This window comes from Thunnus thynnus, chromosome 3, assembly GCF_963924715.1.
Source record: "Thunnus thynnus chromosome 3, fThuThy2.1, whole genome shotgun sequence".
Taxonomy (NCBI): Eukaryota; Metazoa; Chordata; class Actinopteri; order Scombriformes; family Scombridae; genus Thunnus; species Thunnus thynnus.
Genome location: NC_089519.1, coordinates 10,326,112 through 10,353,880, shown reverse-complemented (window position 1 = coordinate 10,353,880; position 27,769 = coordinate 10,326,112). Strand labels below are relative to the sequence as shown.

The 27,769-nt window shown below is 39.3% G+C and overlaps 1 protein-coding gene across 1 annotated transcript in view; it reads left to right on the top strand.

Annotated features, from left to right (window-relative positions):
* Positions 1-23,810, top strand: part of dnah6 (dynein, axonemal, heavy chain 6) — a 57,426-nt gene extending 33,616 nt beyond the window's left edge. The window contains exons 53-82 of the mRNA XM_067584137.1: positions 334-576; positions 816-983; positions 1,135-1,370; positions 2,623-2,767; positions 2,947-3,063; positions 3,267-3,390; positions 3,612-3,808; positions 4,157-4,360; positions 5,917-6,042; positions 6,290-6,454; positions 6,967-7,034; positions 7,196-7,376; positions 7,599-7,778; positions 7,909-8,142; positions 10,022-10,157; positions 10,420-10,592; positions 11,396-11,586; positions 11,770-11,930; positions 12,542-12,630; positions 14,840-14,986; positions 15,129-15,267; positions 18,539-18,658; positions 18,839-18,960; positions 19,424-19,553; positions 19,700-19,827; positions 20,174-20,359; positions 21,169-21,241; positions 22,441-22,592; positions 23,078-23,300; positions 23,526-23,810. Coding sequence (XP_067440238.1) covers positions 334-576; positions 816-983; positions 1,135-1,370; positions 2,623-2,767; positions 2,947-3,063; positions 3,267-3,390; positions 3,612-3,808; positions 4,157-4,360; positions 5,917-6,042; positions 6,290-6,454; positions 6,967-7,034; positions 7,196-7,376; positions 7,599-7,778; positions 7,909-8,142; positions 10,022-10,157; positions 10,420-10,592; positions 11,396-11,586; positions 11,770-11,930; positions 12,542-12,630; positions 14,840-14,986; positions 15,129-15,267; positions 18,539-18,658; positions 18,839-18,960; positions 19,424-19,553; positions 19,700-19,827; positions 20,174-20,359; positions 21,169-21,241; positions 22,441-22,592; positions 23,078-23,300; positions 23,526-23,629 — 4,662 coding nt within the window. The 3' untranslated portion in view covers positions 23,630-23,810. The remainder of the gene's footprint in view (positions 1-333; positions 577-815; positions 984-1,134; positions 1,371-2,622; positions 2,768-2,946; positions 3,064-3,266; positions 3,391-3,611; positions 3,809-4,156; positions 4,361-5,916; positions 6,043-6,289; positions 6,455-6,966; positions 7,035-7,195; positions 7,377-7,598; positions 7,779-7,908; positions 8,143-10,021; positions 10,158-10,419; positions 10,593-11,395; positions 11,587-11,769; positions 11,931-12,541; positions 12,631-14,839; positions 14,987-15,128; positions 15,268-18,538; positions 18,659-18,838; positions 18,961-19,423; positions 19,554-19,699; positions 19,828-20,173; positions 20,360-21,168; positions 21,242-22,440; positions 22,593-23,077; positions 23,301-23,525) is intronic.
* Positions 23,811-27,769: the final 3,959 nt, after the last annotated feature.

Genomic DNA, 27,769 nt, shown 5'->3' with positions numbered 1-27,769 from the left:
ATGTACTATCTCATCTGCCATTCTCTACATCTGTGCTCTGTTTCAGGATTGTAGTGTATGGCTTTTTAGTCATATCGTTTAATTATGTCTATTGTTAAAATACTGATTTTTTTTGTTTTAATTCAGTTGCAGAAGCTTGTAATTTACATCTTCATTGAATTTCTTTATTATTGCATTTGAAAAGTGTTTTATGTCTTTGTATTGCTACTCTGTTTAATCGCTTTATTCACTTTATTCACTTTAATAAAGAATAGCTCAAAAACAAATCTACATTTCCTCACCTGTGCTGAAAACCTTACCTCTTTTTTCCTCTCTTCCCCTAAACCATCCCAGTGGCCCCGTGAGGCGCTGCTCACTGTCTCTCAAGCCTTCTTCCAGAATGTGGACTTTGGTAGTGAGGAACTGAAGCAGAGCTTTTCAGCCCTTTGTGTGGAGATACATGTTAGCGTCACTGACATGGCTGAGCGCTTCTACTCAGAGCTGAGACGCCGATACTACACCACGCCTACCTCCTACCTGGAGCTCATTAATCTCTACCTGTCCATGCTCGAAGACAAGAGACAGCAGTTAGTGCTTGTAAGGCTAAACACCAAAATGCAGTTATCACTACAAGTGATACGTTGTTATTTGTGGTGTTAATAATTAACCTTTACCTGACATTTTTGAAGAAGAAACTAGCTACTGACTGGTGGTGACTGTATATGTATATGTGATAAGCATCTTTGTGGCTGTAACACATTTTTCTTATTTTGTAGATTATGTCTACATAGCAAAATATGCATAATAAATATATGTGGGATTGTGTTCATATGTAGGCCAGGGACCGTGTGAAGAATGGTCTGACCAAGCTGCTTGAGACCAATGAACTAGTGGACAAAATGAAAGTGGACCTGTCTGCTCTGGAGCCAGTTCTGAAACAGAAATCCATTGATGTTGATGCCCTCATGGAGAAACTGGCTGTCGACCAGGAGAGTGCTGACGAGGTAATTCAATTACTCATTAATAAAAATAACAAATATAATTAACTTTTCTCCAATTTGTCCCTCCCTATAAAGTACTGAATGAAGCTTTTATCTCATTGCTATAGTGTATGTGTGTTCATGCGTGTAACACAAAAATACATCCTTACCACAGGTGCGTAAAGTAGTGAAAGAAGACGAGGCTTTAGCCAAGGTCAAAGCTGAAGATACCCAGGCTATAGCTGATGATGCCCAGAGAGACCTGGATGAGGCTCTGCCAGCCTTGGAACGAGCCAATCAAGCCCTTAGTTCCTTGGACAAGGCTGACATCTCTGAGATCAAGGTGTTCACCAAACCCCCAGATCTAGTCATGACGGTCATGGAGGCTGTCTGCATCCTGCTCAACTGCAAGTCAGTATGCTTCCCTCTCTCTTCTAAAAAACAAGACTTCCTCAAAGATTGTTGAACAGTCCTATCTCTCTGACTCTCTAGTAACATAAAATTGTCTTTGTCTCCCCATCTGATATCACATTGTTTCAAACTTTGGAAACTCACTAAATTATGCCACACTGTGATATTCTGTTTTGGAAGGAAAAACATCAAATTAGAAATGGTAGATGCTATTTGATGCCAAATAAATGCTTGCTCTTCTGACTTCATTATAAAAATGAAGTGGCAAATTATTATCTTTAAATAGTGTGTAATTCTGTTGGACTAAAACAAAACAATGGCGTGCATACACGCATCAATTTTGATCTAGGATCACTGAATATAAAATAGCAAGAATAGAATAGAATTTGCCAAATGTTTGTTCAAAAAAAGATTATCATCAGGCATCCTGATATCATTCCATCTGTCATGATGATCCATCACCATAACCACGATCATCACTTTAGCCAGCTTCATCATCTCTCAAGGTGGTTGATAATGATTATGCTGATATCCTCAGCATAATTATTCTCAGCATAATTTAAGTCATCATCATTCTAATCACAATCTTCTTTGTTGTTTTGCAGTTCTGCCAAGAGATTTGGGGCTAGTTTTTTAATCCCACATGTTTTGTTTAGTCAGCATCCAGAGGGATTACTCAACCATCTCATGACTCGGCACTCATCACTCTGTCAACCCTTAAATTTCATCAGTCATTAATCTACTGCATTACTCCACTAAATCCAATCCTCCCCAATATCCTATCTTTTTTATCCTTCAACTGCCACTATTTCACTGTGCCAGCACTATGTAAAACTTTCACTGACTGCTAGTACTTTAAAAATGTTACATGAATATGAATGGTTGATCATACTTTTGTCTTTCTGGTCATCATGGCCGTTCCCAAAAAATCCTTGTCATGAAAATAATTCAGGTACAATGCATGGCAGAGTATACAACTGGAAACTAAATATGGTGTCTTCTTACCTTAAAAGTAGTTTTTTTTTTCTCGTTATATTGTTACTTCCTGTCACAATTTATCTTGAAAAATGGGAACTACGGTTGGCTGAAATTCCATTGGTTACAGCAGATTGGAATGAATTCAAAATCAGACATTGATATTTTAACAGATTTATTTTGTCCCAATTTAAGCCGCACATGCACATGTATTAATTAGTATTAAGCATTTTCTCAGTCCCCCTTTTGTCACAACCCTTGACCCATCTCCTTACAGACCAGACTGGCCCGGCGCCAAACAATTACTGGGAGATGCCAATTTCCTTAGGCGTCTGACAGACTATGACAAGGATAATATCAAGCCTCAGATCCTGCTGAAGCTGCAAAAATACATCAACAACCCTGATTTCATACCTGAGAAGGTTTGTTTGGATTCATGTTCATGTCAAACGCTCTGATACGACAAACGGTCAAATAGTTTGGCTCAGATTGTGGTGAAATTGGTGTTTAAAGTCTTTGGCAGTTTTGAGTTGGAATGGAAACAGAGCCATGTAGATTTTTCTATCTCTTACTTCTCTGTTTTCCTTCTAAATGGTATCAGGTGGAGAAGGTATCCAAAGCCTGTAGATCAATGTGTATGTGGGTCAGAGCCATGGATCTTTACTCCAGAGTCCTCAAAGAAGTCGGCCCCAAGAGAGAAAAACTGGCTAAGGCACAGGTCAGTATCATGGAGTACTATATGAATATGAGTTTTAACCATATACAGGTAGTGCTTTATATACTCATGCTTTAAAGTCCCAGTGCTGCCTATTGCTTTGTCAAGGCTATTACAATTAAAACATCCTCGACAAAATATTGTCTAAATGGTTCACTAATAGTATTTTCCAACGTCCCTTTCTACTTCTATCCCAACCACTGCAGGAGGAGCTGGATGTGACCATGGCTACACTGAGGGAGAAGCAGCAAAAGCTACAAGAGGTGGAGGACCAGATCAAAATCCTACAGGATCAGTTCGAAAGCAGCATAAATGAGAAAGAGGATTTGGGTGAGGGCCTTAACGTTACCACTTTAAACTATAGCCTACCTGGGTCTTTAACGGCCTTTCTTCTTTATATCTTATATGAATTCATTCCTGTTGTATGGAGATCTGTAGAGATGGTGCAAATTCTATCAGTCCTCTCTCATATGTCTGCAATCTCTTTCAATTTTCAAGAGATTTTATAACCCATTGGAATCTGTCTTTGTGACCACTTTCCTTTCTCACAGTTAACACCATGGCTCTGACACAGGCTCGGTTGACCAGGGCAGGGAAACTAACTTCTGCTCTTGGTGACGAGCAAGTACGCTGGGATGAAAGTGTTGCCCTGTTTGAGCAAGAGATCATCAATGTTGTAGGGAATGTCTTCATTGCAGCTGCTTGCGTGGCCTACTATGGAGCTTTCACTTCTCACTACAGGCAGCTGGTAGGTACAGTGTGATGTGGCAAAAAGCTTTTAGGGCTACTGCAGGATTCAGTATGGGACCACTGGTAGTTCCTCTATGAGCATACTGTAGAGTCTCACATTTCACTGCAATACAGCACATTCCACCCTTTTAAATTAGGCTAATTTGTTTCTCAGTGGTGCACTCGCATTACTGCTTTAAGATGCAGTTCCCAGTACAGAACAGATATATGGTAATGGCACTAAACTGAATCGTTTTTTACATTATTAAAACATAGAAGTAAAGCAATATTATCTGTGATAAGATAGTGATTAAAAAGGAGAAATTGTACACATTGTGCATAATGCGTATTTGCCCTTTTTCCTCAGCTTATTGACCAGTGGATAATACAGTGCCAGGAACTGAACATTCCCATCAGTGCCAGCTTCAGCCTTATCAACATCCTGGGTGACCCATATGTCATCCGCCAGTGGAACACAGAGGGTCTGCCTCGTGACACTGTCTCTACCGAGAATGGGATCCTGGTGACGGAGGGCCGCCGCTGGCCTCTTATGATTGACCCACAGGATCAGGTGAATTAGCAAATTATGTATCCAGGCAGCATTCAGTGGTTTTCAGTTGTGAATTTGTTTGTTTGTTGTAATTGATCAGTTAACCAGTCGGCTGATTATTACGAGGTTTTGAATTCCCATTTATTCATCCATCCCAAAGTTTCACACACTGTTTAATGTGAAGGACCTTTAAATGAATACACAATGAGTCAAAGTACAAAAGTACACAATTGAGTATGCTTTTACTTTTATTTATTTTATTATTTGAGTTACATGGCTGCAGTACCAGTGTTAAGAACAGAAACCCTTTGAAAATAGAAATTTCTTAGTAGTTTCCTTTTGCTAATTTGAAGTCATTGAAATAACAGTAAAATGAAGCGTCTTTTGAGACATGCAACATCTGTTCATCACTTATTCTCTCCAAGAAGCCCTCTGTTTGGACTCACTTTTCTTCCCATTTACTGTATGCTCAAAAACAACATTCCAACAACATATAAAGGATTTCTTTACATGCATGTGTCTAAGAGAGCAACAGCTGCATCGAAACGTCTTCCTGTTTTGTGCCTTGTTTTTCTCTGATGGCCACAGTGAAGAACCATAGTAGTGTTTGGACAGATTAGACTGTCTGATGACCCGATATAAAAGTCTGTGGTGTGATCTATAGAAGCTAAAGCCACTGACCATCAGACTGAGTGGCCATCTTAGGACACTGTCAGTCTGCCCCTGCCTGAGGACAAATACATAATTTCCAGCTTCCCTACACAGAAACGATGTGTCATGTTCAGCACATCTGTTTGTTTTCTTTGGGACAATGCATATTTGTGGTACTTTTCAACAGCACAGACACTTTTTAATACACTGTCTTAATGCAAATATGTTGTCAGCATAAATTTTGTCATGTTTTACATAAACATAAAGATACTCAGGCATACTTGCATAAATGTGTGTGGTTTCCAAGAACACATATTAAAATATTCTCATAGTCACAGCAATACACTGTACACACAAAATAAACAGGATAACCCATCTATACAGTACATTCACCCATATCTAAAGCCCACATAGAACCAAACACACACTAACACATGTGCATACACAAACCTGCTCTCTCTCAGACACACAAACATTCATGGAAATACTGTCACAGCTTTCTTTTTTAAGCCTCCTTGTAGCTTACTGTTCTGTGGCCTGACCACTGACAAGTCTAATTTTCTCTCCTGTCATGTTTGTGCTTTTTTTTCCTCCTCCCTCTCTGTAACTCTATTGTTCTTTTCATGAGGACAGCTGGTCTCTTTCGCTGTACATAGACAGACACATGCAAATATGGATTAGACAGAAATTCTGATACATTTTTTATGAAGGCTTCCATGTCTGATTGTGTCTCCCACAGCACAGAACGTGACCACATACTACAGTGTTGTTATTTCTTTTCATGCCACACTGCCATTGCTACGTTCACTATTTGTAATTTGATAGAAATAACATTAAGTGCTAACATTCATTCTCATCATATGCAAAATATGTACACAGGCAATCTTATTATCACATTAGATGAAGGTTAATTTTCTCCCACTCAGGCCAACCGGTGGATACGCTCCAAGGAGGCAAAGCATGGGCTAAAGGTGATCAAGCTGACAGATCCAAGCTTCCTCCGTACTCTGGAGAATGCCATCCGCATGGGCATGCCTGTACTGCTAGAGGAGGTAGGAACACACTGCCCGTGTCATGGTAAAATGTGTTTGATCATCCGAGATGATAAATGGTAAAATATACTTTCATTATTAATTAAGTGAAAAGTACAGTGGGTGTTGTGTATAATTTACATTGTAAGCATTTGGCCACTGTACTTCCACAGGGCGACATGTATTTAACTATGAGACCTTTATTGAACAGTGTTATCTTTTACCATGTGTGTGTAAATTCTTGCATTATTGTATTGTGTGTGTACAGTTAAAGGAGTCCCTGGATCCAGCTCTGGAGCCCATCCTGCTGAAGCAGACATTTGTGGCCGGTGGACGGACATTGATCCGACTTGGAGACTCAGATATTGACTATGACAAAAACTTCAGATTCTATATGACCACAAAGATGGCCAACCCACACTACCTACCAGAGGTAAGGACAGTACACACACTCCTTAAAATCTCCAGATGGTTGGTCAAACTGTGGTTGAGGCAGGTGGTGTTTATTTCTCTTGGATCGAGCAAATACCGAAACACCTCTTCTGGTTGCCTTAAAGAACTTTTGAGAAGAGTTTCCAAACAGCTCACAACAATGGCAACCTGATATTTCAAGGCTTGAGAAAAGGCACACTCATTTTGTGAACTAGCAAAAACAGTAACACAAACAAGAACCTTTATATGGTTGGTTTTCATGCATTGTCAAAAGATGTAGTCACCTGCCAGCTCGCCCACTGTGCAATACACTTTTATTCAACACATGTCCAAGAGAGCAGCAGCACCTTGAATGCAAGCTTTTACTGCAGTGTTAATGTAAGCCAGCAGCAGTTAAAATCATTAAGTGAATTGTAGATGTGCAGATAACAATACTGGAAATACATCTTTGATGATCTGTGTGTTGTTTAATGCCTTGTGTGTGTGTGTGTGTGTTTTCCTGTTGCGTTTCAGGTGTGTATCAAAGTTACAATCATCAACTTCACTGTGACCAAGTCTGGCTTGGAGGACCAACTGCTTAGGTGCATACCCATGTAGACACACTAAAAAACAGATATCACATACGATGGTACACATTTACAAACCACTATACAGTAATGACTATTTGCATGACATTTACTTTCTTTCTCCCAAATTCTTTTCTTTACTCCCATCTTCTTCCAACCCTTCTTCCTCTCCTCAGTGATGTAGTGCGTCTAGAGAGTCCACATCTTGAAGAGCAGAGGAATGAGCTTATTGTGCGCATCAACGCTGACCGCAACCAGCTGAAAGATATTGAAGACCGCATCCTCAAGCTTCTCTTTACCTCTGAGGGGAATATACTTGACAACGAGGAGCTAGTTCAGACTCTCCAGGAGTCAAAGGTAAAGGTCATGAAGTTCATAAGGATGTTTTTCTTGTTCTGCGCTATTTGGATGATGAATTTGGCATCATCTGTCATCATCTAAATAGATCATTTCCTGTTTGGAAATGTCATATTGTCATGTTTTTTCCCTTCCTTACTTCTAAAACATCTTGGATGTTCTTGTTTTGCTGCTATTCCTCTCTTTCCTTTGTCTTTTCCATTCTATTTCCACCTTCCTCAGGTAACATCAGAGACTATAAAGCATCGTCTTGAGGAGGCAGAGGCCACTGAGCTAATGATCAACTCTGCAAGAGAGCGCTACCGACCTGTAGCCACCAGAGGTTCTGTCTTGTACTTTGTCATCGCCAGTCTCTCTGAGATCGATTCAATGTACCAGTTCTCCCTCAAGTACTTCAAACAGGTGAGTAAAAAGCACCTGTGCTTTGTTTTACAAGCCACAGACAAATATCCCTCTGAATTTCCACCCTTGTAACATCATTATTTTCTTCCTGTTGAATATCTCTCTTGTTTGTTTCTCTCTCCAACCTCAGCTTTTTAACTCCACCATCGAGACGTCCGAGAAGAGCAGCGTGTTGGAAGAGCGTCTCCAGATCCTGCTGGACCAGATCCTGCTCAATTCCTACATCAACGTGTCTCGCGGCCTCTTTGAGCAGCACAAGCTTATCTACAGCTTCATGTTGTGTGTAGATATCATGAAGCAGCGCGACGAGATCTCAGACACTGAGTGGCAGCACTTCCTAAGAGCAGCTGCTTCCCTGGAAAAGGTGGGGTGGGGAAATTGAATGGGATGTGAAAAAATTGATGTGGATAGATTGCTGGTGTTTTAAAAAGCTATTGTTCATGCATTTTTTTTTATTTTTCAATGAGATATTGGTGTATCAGTGGTTAGAAAGAAATGGGCTTTCATAATGTTTAGCCACTTAGGGGAAAAGGAGAAGAAGAATGATTATATCAGTTTGAATATGTGAAAATGGCCGACTGTCAGTAAGGAGATTTGACCATTGAAGCCAGAACAAATCGTAAGGCATGAGGCTTAATTGCCTGGAGGAATACAGAGATAATGGCCCATTTTTAACTGTTATGAGTGGTAAATGAAAAAAAAACAATGTTTTTTTCTCCATCTTATTTGGCTCCCAGGTTTTCTTTTATTAGAGGAAAATAGAGAAATTTCTTGAAATTGTTGGCTGGATCCTCTTAACTGCAGATAAACAAGATCTCATTTTATTTCCCCATACAAAAATACCCCAAGGTTTGCCTGTAGGCAGTGTCTTCATTCCCCCCCCCCCCTCTCATGTAGAGATTGTTTTGATACAGAAAAAAAAAGTCCTTTGTCACAAAGTGGCAATCATCCTCTCTCTCTCTTGGCTGGCTTGTTGCTGAGGAACTACTGAGACTCATGGGAAAAAACACACACAGTAAGAGAAAGGCAAAATACTTTGGAGAGGTTAACAAAGGTGCGATAAGACTGTTTCTCAGTCGTACATGCAGCCTGCATGTAGCATGCTAATGGATGCCTTTCTGGACACCCCTAAAGTCCAAAGGGGCCTTATGAGGTCATGCAGACTCCTTAGAATCCAATTCTCAGAACAGTGTCTACTTCTAACTTGCTTATTCCCTTTTCCTTTTACTTTTTCTTTCTCAATAAGTATTCTGATCTTTCCTCTAAAACCCCAGTGGTACGTTGGTTTGGGTAATAAAGAAGGGGAAATGTAGTACAGAGCAACAAGTAAAAGGTCTTTTGAGACTTAGCTCTGGTTTTATTGATGAGTGAAGATTGTTTTGAGACCACAATATAGATCAGTGCCACCCAGGGGTATATTCCTGTGTTCACCCACTATTTGGCTCCCATTTATATGGCATTAGTTAGAGTGGAGGTGCTGCCTGTCAGCCGTCGTAATCGTCATGCTAATGGTGTCCTTTCTTTCCTCTCCTTCACCTTCTGTGTTTCTGCCTCCTGTCTCATACATTGCATCTTCAACACATCTATTATCTACGCTTCTCTTGCTAATTTTGAATGAATTTCAAATTTGTCTTTGCATCTCTATGCCTGCCGACATCACCGTCTCTTATCTGTCGCATGTAGGACTACCTGCCTTTGATGTTTTGAATCATCCCCTGTCACATTTTTATTGACATGCTTTCAATTCCTCTTTACTGTCTGTCTTTTCAAGGTCTGTCCTTCTTTTTTTCCCATCTCCTCTCCCCCTTTCTTTACTGTTGTAATCATCTCCCTTTCTTTTTTCTTTTTTTTTTAAAATTAATTTCATGCTCAGGGAAAAGTTACAGAAACAAAGCTCTGCATGTATTCGTTCAAGTACAGGATAAAAAAAGGATTTAAAACAAAATAACAAGATGGTTAAGTAAGTTCACTGCATTTATCCATGTCCTGGAATAAACTCTAATCTCGGGTTACAGATGAACCGCACTTCTCATATAGCAGTGGCCCATGGTTATATATACACAACATACATGTACTCTACCTACTCACAACCATACACATGTATACATGCATACCCCTGCCCATGCACATACACACTTGTGCATACGTATGTATACGTTTACACATACATACACACACGCTACATATATAAATATACTAACATATATGTATGTCATCTCCCTTTCTATTTCTTTATCTCCCAGGACTATGCAGAACGGCCAGATGTGCCATGGCTAAGTGATTTTTACTGGCAGACATGTTGTGAGCTGGAGGACACACTGCCCTGCTTCAAGGGCATCTCCAAGGAAATCACCAAAACCTGCATCCACATCGAACTCGGTAACCCAACCCTTGTGTTATTGGTCTGGCTAATCTAGAACGCATTGGCATTATCAGCACGTCATGTTTCTGATAAAAACTTGAATGACCGATGTACATAGAACAACGTCCTTTCTCACTGTCAGGCTTAGTTATTCTAATCATTCATCTACCATTCTTCTACCACACAGTGTACAAATCTATATGTGCACCACCGTGCAAAGGTCTTATAAAATCACTTATAAGGATTTGTGTAGCATTAAATCAGTTGAATCTCCTTCAGGACGTTTTCAGGCATCTATTAATCCAGAGAACTGGGAAGGCTATGTGTCAGAGTTGCCTCCTCTTGGGGAGTCCAAAGAGGAGAAGCAGGAGAGCGGGATCAGAGGCTACTGGAATGAGAGGTTGGGGGCCTTCCAGAAGCTGGTCCTTATCAAGAGCTTCATTGAAGAGAAGGTAAACCTGGATTAAAGCTACAGGAAGATACTTTAATTATCAAAGTTTTGCCATTCTTGTTTGTTTTCAGGTCTACAGGGTCACAAGGGATTTCAGAGGAGATTGATTGTTGTCCATTTCAGCAGATCTTTTATTATTAAAAGAGCACTCCAGCTATATTGTGTTACACTTCCATAAAGTTGGGAGGCTCAGAAAAGAGAAAAGAGAGTTAAAGACTAATTGAAATAGATGCAGCAAAGACAAAGATATCCAGACTTTTAGTCCCTAGTGTGGGTCAAGCGCCAGTGTGCCATTATGCAAAGGTTACTTTTTCATGTTTGACAAATCTTGTTCCAGAGACACAGAAGACATTAAATAGCTGTTTTCAAAGGATGAGTAGACTTCTTAATGACTCGTAAACTGACTTTGATAGGTGGGATCAGTGGAGTTCCCATTGATTTTATATATAAAAGACTTGGCTAATTACACTATTTTTTTTTTATCATGTTGCCCAATGCTCACGTGTCATCTAAATGTGCTTCCTGTGGGTGCTTTAAAGAAAAATCTCCCATCAGCCATGAGCGACACCTTTTGCTGTCTACTCCCATAATACCAGACTTGCCAAAGATTGGATCTTAGAAACTAGTCAAATTTTATTTTTATATCTATCCCTCTCACTTACTTTCTTTATATTTATGCTTTCTCTTTACCTTTTTCTCTGTCAGACTCTTCTCATGCATAAACTGTGCCACCCTCTGTCCTTGCTTCTACCTATCCTCTTTGTTCTATTACTCTATGATTTACTTTCTTTCTTTTCTGTCCAGGTGGTGTTTGCAGCCACAGAGTTTGTGATTGTCAGCCTTGGGAAGCAGTTTGTGGAAAACCCTCCAGCTGACCTGGCCAATCTCTATAACGACATGTCTCCCTCCACCCCACTGGTCTTCATTCTTAGCACAGGATCCGATCCCATGGGTGCCTTCCAGCGCTTTGCGAAAGAGAGAGGTTGTCTCGACAGGTAAAAAAGATACATAGTTGGGCAGTTTGCTGAAGTGGAGCTGAGGATGAATTGTAAAACATGTATTTTTGCAGTAGCATTATTGTACCAAGAGCCAAAACAATAAAACTTGCTTGAAATCCCCCAGCTTGATTTGCAACAGCTTTACCAAAGCACACAGTTCCATCTCTCTGTATGTCTCAGGGTTGAGTCCATCTCATTGGGCCAAGGACAAGGGCCTATAGCAGAGAAGATGATCAAAGAAGCACTGAAGAGTGGGAAATGGGTTTTCTTGCAGAACTGTCATCTGGCTGTCTCCTGGATGTTAGACATGGAGGAGCTCATCAAGACCTTCACTGACCCTGGTACTATAACATGAGAAAAGAAACACGTACATGTAGCTACACACATGATCACACAAGAGCAGACTGATACCATTTTAAAACATGGCCACTTTCCAGTTTTGCAATTAAATTAAATTAAATTACTGTACAATTGAAAGAGTATTTCAATTCAAGTTGTAGAATTTTAACACATTGTGTTGGGTACATGATGCATCAAGTGATAAAAACATGGCCTTTACTGGGGAAGAAAGTAACATGGATTTTATCTTAAGTTTCCAAATATAATATAGAGTGTGATACAGTTTTTGCAGTGTCATTGTTGTTGACTCTGCGTGGTCTGCATTTCAAACTTTATAGTACTTTTAGACTGGGACTGTACAAGAAAAACCCTTGGGCTCAAGTTTAGTTCTATGTTTGACAGTGGGACAAATAAATGTGTATAGCCATGTTTACAGGGACACGAATGCCAGAATGACTGGTGTTTTTATGGTGGTTTTCATGTTTTTTTGTCCAGCATTTGTATTAGTGAAAAAAATACTGAGTATACTGCATGTTTTTCGAAAAGACATTCATTAAGTTCATTTTTCTTTTGTTTCTTGCTGTGAATAATGTTCCTCTCTTTTCATGTGCAGACACATCAATCGATGAGAACTTCCGTTTGTTTCTCAGCTCCATGCCAACCAAAGTATTTCCTGTTACAGTGCTCCAGAACTCTGTCAAGGTAATCATATACACACACAGACACACGCGCGCCCTGTGCCACTATAATCTCACTTCATTTCAGTTCATTTCATTTGAAGATTGACAGTCAAAGATTGCTCTGCAGGACTAATGTTCCCTGAATAAAGGGAATTGCTGCATTCTCTCACAATGTGCAAAGTTCAGCTTTGAACAAATCTGCATTCCCATCAGTAAGCACTCTACAGTCACACATGGCCCTTCATTATTATTCTTCATGAAGAGCATTCATGGAAATTTATGGAATTCATGGAAGGCAACTTTTCTGTATGTTCATAATGAGTATAACTTAGACTGAACTTGGACTTCTGTGGAAAACTTACAGATGATACCGTACGTATTGCATCTGTCTAAAAGGCTATTAATACTTCAGTATTGTTCTGTATCCTAGAGATAGTAAAATGTAGAAAGTTCATTAATTACAAAGCAGAACCTGATGGTAGTGCGCTGTGTACTAGATAATGGCACAATAGATGTGTCTGCCGGGGTGAGGGAGTCTGATTGTAGCATGCAAGCAAAAAGGCGAAATGGATGTGATTTGCATTATTTTTATTGGGAAATTATGTGACATTTTGCATGCTTTGTAATAAGCTGAACAAAAGGCAGAGCTTTTCCTTAAAAGTAAAAGAGAACACTGTTTCAATAGTCAGTAATGCCAGGTTGTACGGTAATAAAATGAGCCTAAAAGGGAAGGAATGTTTTATTTTATTTATTCTTGCATGGTTTTAATTCCATGAGCTATGTAAGTAAAACTGACTTTTTCTCAAATGTCATCTATTAAAAGATCTGTAAATTAATCAGTTATACACTCTTCTTATAACTTGCCTATTCATTTGCCACTGAATGTATTCAGTGATGCACATTAGGATTGACGAAGAGGTAAACAGTAGTTAAACAGCTGCTAAAAAATTGATGAACTCACTTAAATTGTTAATAGTGGATTTCAGGCAATTATCAGGGAGGTGAAATATGGGATCTGTGTATACTAAACAACATCTGGGACTTGGACAAACCACAGCATCAGATGAACTTGAAATTAACAAACAAGAATGATAAGGGGCATATTTGGTCAGTCCTAATTTTAACACTACTAAGTTTTGGACTAAAGATCATTCACAAATCATGTTAGCATATGATTTGGTAACACCAGCTCTTAATTCTGTGAAAAGGGGTAGTTGAGAGAACTTCTATGTCCCTGGACCAATTCACAAACAGTTCTTAAAGTGACTGATGCTCCCATTCTGACATTTAAGTGTGTAAACATTTGTGGAAGATTTAATGACGTAGAGCTTTGAACATTATCTTACTTGATATACATATAAGAATATTTCAATGTACAGCAAGTCCACCGCATTCTAGTAACTGAATATCTACGCTCTTTGTTCACTGAAAAAGTGAGCTATGAAGACTGTGAAAGATTTCAGTCATCTGGGAGGGAGACTTACAGGATAAATCAAATCCTTGCTAGACCTTGTATTGTCCATATAATACATGATTTTCAACAGCTACAAAAAATAAAGCCGGCTTCATGGCCATCATTCAACTATCTAGTATAGCTGGTGTTATGGATGAGACACCTGATGTCATTGGCAGCAAAAAGTTCAACCCCCCTGTTACTCTGTTACTAAGAATTTTCCCCATTTTTTAAGCAGGTTCATAAATGAGTTTTGATGAGAAACTCTTAGATACAGTACAGCATGTCTATATCAAAGCTCCTGGTGGTTAGAATAATATACACTGTGAATACAGCCTTAGGTATGTTGGATCTGCAGGGAAAGAAATTGTATTTGGGTCTAATCTGTCTTGATGTTCTTGCCAGGGAGACCATTGGTGTTTGATATACTTTTACATGCACACAAACAGTGTTAAACAAGTTTTTTTTATACAGTAATATATGACTTCTCTCCTTTTGGTGGATGCTGCTGGGAAATATTGATTTTTACCAGCGATTATTTGCTTATTTAACTCATTTTGCATCCCTCACAAATGCTGGTAGATACTCTCTATTATTGGGAACAGAAACTTTCCCAGAATACATTGTCTGTTTCAGCTATGTCATCTTTGATATTATCGATTAAATATGCCGTTTTGAAACCTTAACTGTCCCCTCGCTCATTAACAGCAGCTACAGCTACAGTGTCCTCTCAACAGCAGCCATCAAGCCCAATGTGCTTGTGTGTTGTTGTTGCCAGGTGACTAATGAGCCTCCTAAAGGCCTGCGGGCCAACATGCGACGGGCCTTCACAGAGATCTCCAGCAATTTCTTTGAAGACCACGTTTTGGGACGTCAGTGGAGGAAGATTGTCTTTGGAATCTGCTTCTTCCACGCAATCATCCAGGTTACACACTGTCTCGGAACCTCACACACACTTTATCGTTACTGCATTGTGTGCCTGGATATATTCCACTTTTGTATGTGTTTGGTATGTGCCTGTCCTTCTACGCACATTCTTATTTGTGTCTTGTCTTTATTTGTCTTAGGAGCGAAAGAAGTTTGGTCCTCTTGGCTGGAACATCCGCTATGAGTTCAATGACAGTGACAGGGAATGTGCTCTGCTCAACCTCAACCTCTACTGCAAAGACGGCACTATCCCTTGGGATGCTCTTATCTACATCACTGGTAGGGAAACCTACACAGCATGTCAGGTGTATCTAAATGTGTAGATGTACCGCATGAGCTGATACGTTGGGGGTTGTGTGTGTGTGTGTGTGTGTGGTAGGTTTTTTATAGTGTTCTGCACCAATCACATTTTCTGTGTATAATACGCATATTAATTTGGGTCTGAAAATACATTTATCTCAAATTGGTAGATAAAGAAAGCTTTCAAAATTGCCACTTTTGCAAAGAAAATTACAAAAATACAATGCTACAGCGCAATGTGCAAAGCATAACGTATAACGTCAGCCCGTTAAGGTTTAAATACAACAGGAGATATGCATGGAGACAGCCTCTTTTATTACTAAAGCTGGCATGTTTGTTGTGTTGCCAGTGTGTGGCACAGACAGCACGCTATTGTTTTGTCAACAGCACACACATTTTGAGCATCATGCAAAACGAGGGAAGCAAAATGTTTGCTGATTTCACAAAGGAGGACGGTTCTGTAACACAATTTCACTCTGTTCTGCAGCTGTGATCCCGTGTTTGTTCAGCTCTCACTCAATGAGCTTTCCCCGCTCTCTTGCTCTTGACTGTGTGTTTATAGAAATAGCATGAAAAGAGCAGATGTTCCCATGCACACCAAAGCTCTTTTGTTCTATGTCAAATACTGCAAATAAAGATATCAAATCATTATAGAAGTAAAGTAATGAGCTATGAAATGGTTTGACAAATCACAGTATGCATCACAGGGTACTGTACATATATATATATACATATATCTACTCCATTTATATTAATCAGGGTAGATTAAATAGTTGAAGCAATTTGCAGTAACCCAAATTACAGCCTCTGAAATTTCTTGAAACATCAAATATTAACTGAAACCTTTTTAAAATGTAGTTTTATTTTTGTCATTATATTCTATAACACATATGGCAAATTAAAATTTAATTTGATTTAATTATGTCAATTTAATGTTGATTTCCCTGGACTTCTATAACATCTTCCAAGTTATTATAAAGAAGCAAAGGGATCCCTGTCTTTTACAATACTCATCATATCTCTAAAGTTCATTTGTTTCCCTAATCTGGTTTTCAATTACACCTCCAAATGATTATGTGTTGTGTTCAGTCTCAGTGGAGCGCACCACTCCACCATCAAATTGATGTCTCTCATTGTTGTTATCACACTACTGTGTTATTAGTTTAATTCTAACAGTGCTTGTGTGCCAGGGCTACATACTCTTTGAGGGGAAGTATTTGGGCTCAAACCAAGCATGATATTGCCTTTCCTCTTTTAGACGGAGCAGTTCCTCTCTTCTGGTGCAAAAAAAAGGCTCCGCCAGCTTTACCACGCCTGCAGCTTACTAAAGGCTTCAGCAGAGATTTGTCTGATTATTCGCTCCCATCCTTACATAACTGTGTCTTTGCAGAAAGTATGGATTTTAAGGTTTTCACTGTTAAAAGTTAAATATAATTTCTAAAAATGAATGTTGCTTTTTGCTCTTTGATAATATGTACCATCCATGTCTCTCTTTGCAGTTCTTTGCTCTTCATGGTGCATCTTCATGCTTATTGCCTGAAGTGTTTGCCCCCCTGTGCTGTGTATTATTTCATGAGAAGTCAAAGAGCTGGAAAAGCTACTGCTGACATTTAAAACCAGCTTTTGGTCTATAAGGAGGCCCATAAGAATGTATGACTGCAATCATAATATTATTTATATCTTTTCACATCACTGTGTAAGTGAAGAGGAAAAACATTGTTATTGTAGTTGTGTCTTTAAACTGTCTCTTGGCCATGAAACATGCACAGATAGGCAGCTGTTTGTTTTAATGTCATTTACAGAATTCTTTTATCCTTGTCTGCTTTGTCAGCTAAATGTTTGCACTTGTGGAGTCCAGTGCTGTTGCTCCCCCGCTCTCTCTTTCTCACCTCTTTGTGACATAAAAAGATGTCACAAATTTCTCTTGTCTTTATGTCTTTTTGATCGTTCTTAACAAGCTCAGATGGGCACAGGAGTTGTGTCCTTTTGAATACCTTGGTTTCCACATTAGAAGCATAATGAAGCCTCATCCAATAACTCTATCAACCCATTCAAATATCTGGAATGACTTAAATCTTTAAACAGATTCATAATTACCTTTATCAGTTCAAATGATGTTTGAACATGCAAGTTTTTAGTTCTCATTAGCATTTTATTAACAATAAATAATCATCCAGGCTTTTCACTCATGCATGTTTGCTTCTTTAAAACTGCTTCCTGAATTGCTGTGGTGACTGTACAGATGATGTTTCCTTAGCCTTGGGTTAGATACTGGTAAACATAAAAGGTCATCAGGATGAATGACAAAGTGCAGTGTGAACAGGCCCTGCTGAGAAAGAGGGAGGAGAAGGAGGAGGACATATCAAACAAAGGAAACAATACACTTGGCAGCCTTGAGGAAAATACACTACAATATGTGTACTATAAGATGTATTATGATCAATTCCTCTGACATGGTTTACTTGATATCCATTCATCCACATTCAAATGTCATTAAAGGCCCCATGAACCGGAAGTTAGAGCATCTTCAACTTCTGTACGGTGACATTTTTTCCCAGTGAAACAGAATATTTGAGCAGTGTACAATTACAAGAGGGATTTAAATCAAATCCTTTGCATTTGATTGGACAGCTAAAAAAGACGGTGGGGCTTAGAGTTAAGCGCGATACGGAGCTGCATAGAGAAACGGAGCTACAGAGGACTGTTGGCTCCGCACACACACCGAAACCTGTTGTAGATCAGGAGGAGGACGAGGGAGAGATGAATGAATTAGACCTCAGGCACATTGTTTCGGGAATGAAGAAGTTTTTGCCCGCTGATATCCAAACACACATCTTTTTCTATCTCTCTCCATATTGCTCTATTAGCTACTACGAACCACAAACCGTGAAGTAAACGCCCCCTGAGTGCAGGATGAGTCATCAAGCATTTGAAACCGTTTTACAGGAAGAGAAAAGACAGGGATTTTGATGTAAAAATACTCTGATACTGATTTTTTTGACATATATTTGGCATATAACAAGAGATAAATGAACAATTAACACAGGAACACAGGGTTAAAACTGGAAAGATGTATTTTCCATTTAATGGGGCCTTTTACATTTAATGTTTCATTTGAAATGTTACAAACAGTGTTTTGCTATGATGATTTAATATGAAATATTTTGGTGTGGGACTCCAGTTACTGACCAAAATTGGCACTAAAGCAGTTACTAAGCAACACTAATATCATTATGTGTTCTGTCTCCAGGTGAGATCACATATGGAGGCAGAGTGACAGATGCCTGGGACCAGCGCTGCCTCAGGACTATCCTCAAAGGCTTCTTCTCACCTCAAACCCTGGAGCCTGACTACACCTACTCCTGCTCAGGTACTGTTCAATTACCAGCTTCCTCTCTCTAGGACATGGACAACATAACAGGAACACTTAACATAATAAAATTCAGCACAGTAGACATTTATTGGTGTGTGTGTCTGCAAAGGTCCATGTGTCTCAGTGAATGCACACATACATTTTCTTTGGCTTAATGGTTTCTCCCCTGTGTATAAGGCATCTACTACGCCCCAGAGACAGACAAACTAGAGCAGTATAAGAAGTACATTGAGAGTCTTCCGATCATTGATGATCCTGAGGTGTTTGGCATGCACGACAACGCCAACCTGGCCTTCCAGGTGAGGAACAATACTGAAATAAAAATGTGTTATCTTGCAGGAAAAATAAAAACAAAAACAAACACATGAATACTCTGCATCTGTCTGTCAAAACAAGCTTTAACACAATTATCTCCTCTGTTCCTTCTATGGTAATGTTTCAATTTGAAAGGAAATTTGCATGAAAGTTATCATTCTTCTTGTTTTTGTTGCTCTGTTTTAAATTTGCCAAACATTTACCAGCTATACAATAATGTACTGGATTTAGCAGAAGGGTGATGTGTTGAATATATCATTTTGCAACCAGTATAAGTAATTTTTAATGGACCTATTCATGATTTAATCCGGAGCTGCTACTGTAAAGTTTATGGACAACATTTCTATTCTTAAAGCATTAGAGTGCAACTGTAAAATATCAATAAATGGAAGCTTAAGTATGTGTGTGCTTACTTGTGTGTGTATATATATGTGTTTGCCTCCACAGCGCCAAGAAACTGTGACTCTAATCAACACCATACTGGATGTTAATCCTCGCTCTTCAGCCCATCATGGAGCAAAAAGTAATGATGACATAGTCTGCGAGCTTGCTGAATCAATACTAGCCAAGCTACCCGGTATGTAAACGCACTCACACACACATGCAGACCATTATTGTCATTGTCGAGAACATGATTCATCATAAAAACTTCCACTCAATATCTAATGCTGTGTCTGTGCATGTCTCCCTGCTTGTCTCCTTGTCTACGCTGTGTGTGTGCAGAGCGTCTGGACATGGATGAGGCGGTTGAAACTCTTTTTGTGCGAGACGAAAACGGTCGCCTTAACTCTTTGACAACCGTGTTAGGCCAGGAAGTAGACCGATTCAACAACCTGCTTAGAGTGCTCAGGGTGACACACATTGCACCCATGGACACACACACATACCATTCCACTGGACTTGTGTTGCTAGGAAACAGCTTTGGTCAAAATTTTTAAATATATTTTTATTGATTTTAGTAAAGTCTGCAAGAAGAAACAAAGTTGGAATGTTGGAAACTATAAAATGATCTTAAGTTGTGCAAAGATGTGGGCATTTCTATTTCTTTCACTAATAATACATCAAAAATGTAAACAATAAGTGTAACAATAAGAGCTCTTTTTTGAAGTTTTAAATGGATAAATGATGGCTTTTAGAGATTTTTACGGTTCTTTCTGCCACCTCACTGAAACATGTGATTCTCTTGGTGTTTCCCAGATGTCTCTCACCACTCTGCAAAAGGCCATAGCAGGTCTGGTGGTGATGTCAGAGGAGATGGATCGCATCTACACAAGCTTTCTGAAAAACCAGGTTCCCACTCACTGGGCAAACTCTGCCTACCCTTCTCTCAAAACCCTGGCTTCCTGGGTCAGAGACCTGGTCCTCAGAACCTCCTTTATCCAGGTTTGGAAGAGAAAACAGATACAAACACAAGTGTGCACATTTGATTTGTGTTAAATATAGATTTGCTAACTAATTTAGGTCAATAAAGCACGCTAAAATGATTACATGTTAATCAGAGAGGATTAAATAAACCCAAGACAATGTGATACATCCTCACACACACTGAAATGAAAGAAAAGTGTGACTGTGCATTCTGGTTTGATTGTGTTTGTGTATGTGCATGCTTGCCTGTTTGTGTGTGTGATTGTGTGTGTGTGTGTGTGTGTGTGTGTGTTTTCTCATTAAGTTGGAAAACACTAATGACACATGAACATTCTGGGCTCTTCCTTGAGGCACAGACTCTGTCTCCCTCTCTCTCTCTCTCTGTCTTCCCATGCACGCTCTTTCAACATTTGGTTCATCTCCCTTGACTTAAGCTGTTCTTCCATAAGACTGGTCTGAACATGTGTGTTGCAAAATCGCTAAAATTCTCTCTCTCTTTCTCTCTCTGTCTCTCTATCTCTCACACACGCACACACACAAAAACACAAACACAAAGGACACAAACGGGAGAATCGCATTAGTTCATAAAGTGATGGCTAGCCGCTGAGTCAGACTGCACATGTTCAGTACCTTAGTAGAGAGAATCCACCTCACTGTGCCAGTACAAGTTGAGTCACTGAGTCACTTTCAGGTCCCATAAGTAAGCGGATGCCTGTAATGCACTGTGGCTTGTTAAACACTGAACACAACACATTTAAAAAAAGTTGAGTTATTTAATGATACACATTTAATTGCATCCCTCCTTCTCTGTTGTCCTGTCTCGCCAGACTTGGATCACACGTGGCCAGCCCAAATCTTTTTGGATCTCAGGATTCTTCTTCCCTCAAGGCTTTCTTACTGGTAAAACACTGCAGCACTATAAAGTTGTGTCTTCAATGTTTTTAATGAACCATAGCAGTAAAGCAAGTTACAAAGCTGTTAGAATATACTTCAGAATTATAATGATCACTATTATTTATATAGTATAATTATTGTATGGAGCAGTGATTCACAACCTGGGTCTCTGGACCCCCACAAGGGGTCGCTGGATTAATCTAAGGGAGGATGATTGAGCAGGAAAGGAAAACAGAAAAAACATTTGTTGTTTTCTCAAGCTTTCCACTAATTTTAGCTTTATTTATTGTGAATTACTATATGTTATCTCCTCAAGTCTCTAAAAGTTATAAGTCCTCTTTCGTTTAACTGGTAGACAGTGCAACATGTGAGGTGGGGTCCCAGGTAAACTTGAAGGGGTCAGAAGTCCTAAAGGTTGGGAACTGTCATGGAAATTTCTGCATGACATACTCAAGAACACACAAAGACACAAGAGAGCATTAAACCTTGTTACTTGTTGAAGCAGTTGTAGACACTGTACAATCCTTCACACAATCAGTAACAATTATACAAATGTCCAAGTACAAAAACACAAAACAAAAATACAGTTATCTCATATTTTTGGAGAGAAAGCATGTTGTTCAGCCAGCTCTTTCTCTAAAGATAGCGAACACAAACCAGACAGCAAGCAAAGTTAAAAACTTACAAACAAGTATGGTCACACAGAGACCTAATGGTCAGTGACTTCAAACAAGGAAATCCTTCAAATTTAGCTCATTTAGGTACCTTGTGATCCGCACAGTTTCTAAGACAATAGGCTTAAGGCAAATACATCTCTAGCTAACCCCAGAGGTCAGCAAACAACCCTCAGATAGAAACAAGTTCAAGAGTTCAAATAGTCTAGGAAAAGGATTTCTTATACAACAGTGTCGCAGTGACATTACATCACATTGAACTGAGAACAAACTGACCTCTTAGTTTGAAAACATTTGTAAGATATATAATATGTACAAGAAATACATCAAATAACCACTATTTAAGGCTCTCTCACTGGTATAGACTACATAAAAATAATGTGAATAGTTCTTAACTGCTTAAGAATCTCCTCAGTTCCTAAAGGGATCTTGAGATCAACAATGCATTGCCACCATTTAAATGCTTTAGATCTTGTAATACAACATGATGAACTGTGTTGTTGATGTTCTCCTCTGCCCGCTGGCATGTAGGGGTGCTGCAGAATCATGCCAGGCATTACAATTTGCCCATTGATGAGCTCAACTTCCGCTTCAACATGGTGCCTGTGTACAGGGACCAGGTAGCAGTGTGTGAGGCTCTACGCACTCTGACCAACAACGATAAATTGGACATGGATGAGGAGGTATGAACATAATTGGCTGAGATCAGAGGCAACAGATGTTTATCGAGGTTTTAAGTTTGGCCAACTCTTAAAGTTCGCTCATCTCAAATTCTTTCTGCAGACTTTACAATTCCTGTTATCCATGTCTCTCAACGCACCATTTCACTCAAATTAGTTTTTCTCCCTCTGAGCTTCCTTGCCCTTTCTGTAAAAAATACAGCTAATTAACAATGCAGATTGTTTACGTACGTCTGCAGAGATTTTGCACAGTCTTGTGTATGTATTTGCAGGACACCGATGGGTTCAACCACCTGCCTGTCATTAAGTGCATGCATTATCTTTACCCAGTGATTCAGTGTGTGTTCTTTTCTGAATCAAGAGATAATGATGGGTTCAAAAGCGAGGATGATTACTGTGTGCTTAAGGTGTGCCAATAAAAAAGAATCTCAAACTGTGATTCCTTGATCTTTCTTTAACTCACCATCGTTCATTTGTGGATACAACAGTTACCAGAGCCAGAGGACGGTGTGCTCGTGCATGGCATGTTCATGGACGCCAGTCGGTGGGACGATGACAACATGGTGATTGAGGATGCGTTACCTCGAGTGATGAACGCCATGCTGCCAGTGGTGCACTTTGAGCCACAGCAGAACTATGTGCCTGAGCCAGAACTTTACCACGCTCCTCTGTATAAGACCTCAGCCAGAGCCGGGACTCTATCCACCACTGGTACATACCGGGTCCATACAGGGTCCCTCACTCACATACAGCTTTAGGCATTTATCTGACACATTTTACTCTGAACATTGTTTGGTTCGAGGGTACTTTAGTATGAAATTATACCTTGATAGACAGATTGTTGTGAGTAGTCTTTGAAGGGACCTCTAAACAATGTAATGGATAGTCAGTTTGATTTAGATTTTTCCTCACGCTTCATTTTCTGTCTCCCTCCAGGTCACTCAACCAATTTTGTTGTGACAGTAATGCTTCCATCCAAGCGACCCAGCGACTATTGGATATCCAAAGCCTCGGCTCTGCTGTGCCAGTTGGATGACTAAGTTTTATTATGCAAGGACAAAAAGAGAATTTTAAATGTGACTAACATATACCACTATGCACTATCCTGAATTAACATCTGAGCTTTTGTAGAATTATTTATAAAGATTTTTACAAAGACATGACTTATGCTGAAAGTGCACTTCACTTCACATACAGTGTAATAAACAAAATTCTCAGCTAGCCCTGACTGATCTATCTGCTTCCTTCCGAGGAGATTAATATAAGTTATACGCAACAACAAAGTCGTATCCTGCTGACACTTGATGAGAGCAGGGCAGTGCTATACATCCAGATCTTTGAAGATGAGGCATTCTGTCTCCACGGTGTAAACACCATATACTAGACTCCCGTACTGGAGGGCTCCAATTCATGCTGTGCGGTAAGTCATTGGATGAATGTGCTTACTGAAATTTACGGTACACATCTAGCCTCAGGGAGAGAAAAGACGTAGGGATGGACGGCAGAATAGATACAGTAGATGGATGAACACAGATGGGAGGACAGACACATAGATGTTAATGGTTCACAAACAGAAAAGAAAAAAAAAAAACAGGGTAGCTAAGAGGGATGAGTTGAGACGGGAGAAGGACTGATGATCATCAAATGATGAAATTTTTCCGCCACAACCCCCACACACATCAGCAGCCTATTTGTGTCACTTAGGGCATGCCGTGCAAACACATAAAATATGGCTCTACAAACACATTAAGTACACCCACTGCAGTAGTGGGGCAGGGTGCCGACACACTCAATCTCTGTCTCTGTCACACACTCTGCCTCCTCCACACCTTACTGCTCCGGTAACTGCAAGCAGGAACTGGCATATATAAACATTTTTTAACACGAACATGAGGAAGAGCAGCTCAAAAAACAACCACAGTAGCTCAGGGCACTGCAGAGGAATAAAGGAGACTTACTCAAATAACATTTTACACCAATGACAGGACACTATTTTACAATTGCTTTGGCTCAGTTTTCTCAACAGCGTGATGTGATGTGTCACAGCGTATTAATTATGTGATGTATTGCCTAATTTGTAAGTTGTATGTCACACAGTACATTTATCAGAGCATAACGTATGTTTATCACTTAAGTTAAATAAATAAAATAGTCATTAGTCAAATAATGCTGTCAAACAGTAATTTATCCTCATCAAAGCAAAGTAGGCAATATTAATTTCTTCAGAATTATACAAATTGGAAAAGAAAAAAATATGCAATTTGTACAGACGTCAGTATTAAAAATGATAAAGAGTAAGAATTAATTTTTAAAACTTTAATTTTAGTTATTAAAAGTGCTGTATTTCTGTAAAGATAGATAATGATGTCCAGAGTCTGATTTTACACTGCAGTAAATCCTACATTACACCCATACAAGGCAAAATGTTGATAGTGATTGAACATCACTGTATCAGTTTATTTTTTTCTGTTCTGTACCTACCACAAAGTTTGTTTTACTCAAGGCACCAAACTTAAGATATTTCAGTCACTAAGTTCAATCATCTAAAATACAGTAAGCTACAGTAATATTGTGCTGTTGGAACATTATTGTAAACTACAGTTTACACTACTATAACAGACGCTCAATACGTTGCAACAAGTGATCTAGTGTTTTGGACTCTGTATATAAGGAAAGTAAAGATAGGTTCACATTTTTTCAAGTCTGTCTTCATACAATATTCTTATGCCCATATGAAAAGTAAAAGCGTTATTGGTTGCTTTAATCATTCCCTCTCTCCATACTGGCTGTGAAGAGATCCCCTCCTAATGTTATATTGTAGCAATGTATGAGATGCAGACAAAATCCATAGTCCTCATTCGGTTAAAAAAACATCACAAAGTTGAACCAAAATCAATGTGAGGCTTCAGCAGTCTGAGTTAGTGAGCACTGAAGTTTCAGTCTGTTTAGTACAAAATTCACTCTTTTTATTACTGTGCCTCCCCTGCGGCTCAGGAAGCACAGTCTGGGATAATGGAGAGTGTGAATTTTGTCAAGTCAGATCTAGACTAGACATAGTGAAGTTTTTCTTACCTCCTCTCATTCTGTCCCTCACTGTTCCACATGCACAGGCTGCCTTGCACTTTAGTTATTGCTAGACTAACATACTGTCTGACTATATTCGTGACGGTTGGGGAGCTCTAGCAGAGGCAGATGCGTTACATGTCATGCAAAGCCTCCCCTAAAGCTGTAAATGGTGATGAGTTGTCTGGCTTTGTGGGGGCTTTTAAGTACACCTCATCAGGACATGTCCGTTCAGAGGTGAAACCTTTCATTTTATTAATGTCACCTTCATGCAGATTAAGAGACATTTTTTATTTGCTTGACCTGAAAGCAAGTTTCTGCACATATAAAATTGATTTCTCTCATCTTTTCCTTGCATTTGGAAAACACAGTGATCCAGTTCAATTCATTTGAGTTTTAATTTTGTGCAGTGTTCCTCCAACTAGTTCATACACAGTGACTGCACAAATGACTTCACACATGCTTGATTTTTTGCAGCTCTTGTGTCACCAACAGCGACATCCATTGACCTCCTAACCTCTTTTATTAACCTACTTTCTTCTGATCAATCCTTTTATGAGCGAAGATTATGCTCTATGAATAACTGTGAATGTACTGTACTGTTATTAGGATAGGAGTCATAATGAAGAGGGGAGGCGGGAGGATTGAGGGAGTAAATGGGATTATATGCCCCAGTCACTCTGAAACCAGATTAACAATGTTTTATCGTACCCGCGCGCACACACACACACACACACACACACACACACACCTCCATCTCCGTGGATTAAGTCAGAGGGAAGAGGACATGGATGATGTTTGAAACAGATGGGTCCAAAGGAAAATTAAGGTGTTTTTTATGTTTGTTTTTTTTTTGAAGGGGAAGGAGGTGTGGGGATTTAAAAATGATGAAGAGTGTGAGATTGAGGCATAGAGCAAACACTGTTGATGAAAATCAGGAGAGCTGGTTACATGAATATTTGACAAGTTATCAACATTTTTGTAATAATGAAAAGCACAGAGCAACAGTAGGTCAGCCTTGAGCGCTGACTGCAGCGATGTGTCATTTGATTTAATGATGATGACAACAGTCATTTGGGCTGAACAGAAAATGTGTTTGCATATATCAGATTGGACTTTGTAGGTCACAGGTTATTCAACGTAGTTCATTAAATGTTCCACCATAGAAGGGATGTCAGGCTTATACGCAGTCATATTTAAAGGAATATTTAGACCTTTTGGGAAATACGCAATGCTACACCAAATATGAAGCTACAGCCAGCAGCCGGGTAGTTTAGCTTTACCGTAAAGACTGGAAACAGAAGGAAACAGCTTTAGCTACCTGCACAAAACACTTGGTTAAACCATAAAATGTCATTTTATGCTTCAGGTTTTGTACCGATTAAAGTCCCCCTCCACTCAAAGATTTGTTTTGCTTAATGTTACTTCATTTGGATGTTTGGACTTCACTGTGCAGAACGATGAATGTGTTGATGAATAAGTTCGGCACTTGAAGACTAAAAGTTTTCACATTCATCTGCTGAAGTGGAAAAGTTTCTCTGTGCTGCCAGAAAACCTGAGTTGAAGACGTATATCTGCAAGCATAATTTGTGACATTACAACCAGTTTGCAGCGTGTGATGTGGAAACTTCAATTCTCCAGTGCACTGAGAATGGACTTTTTGGTGAAGTAAGAGACATTTTATCTATAGAAGTTACACTTTTGAAAATAGAGATATTTGCATATTCAGATTCTGGATTTTTCAATGAGGGAGGAGTGGATGTCATTTCATTTCATTGCCAACTAGTTAACCAAACTTTTTTGTGGATAAAACATCACACACAAATTATTTCAAGCGGAGTATTTTATATGTCTTAAAAGATGTCTGGATGGGATCTTTAAACAAAGATATAACATGTTTTGATTTTGTTGGACAGTGCCAGACTAGCAGTTTATCCCCTGCTTCCAGTCTTAATGCTAAGCTAACCGATTCCTGGTTTTACCTTCATGTTTAGAGTAAAAACAAGGGGAAATACATAATACTTGACATTTCGATAGTGGTCTAGTTTGACACATTGATTCAGACTCCTTCTCTAGTTCTGAATGCAGGGCAAGGAGGAGGACAAGACTGAGTCATG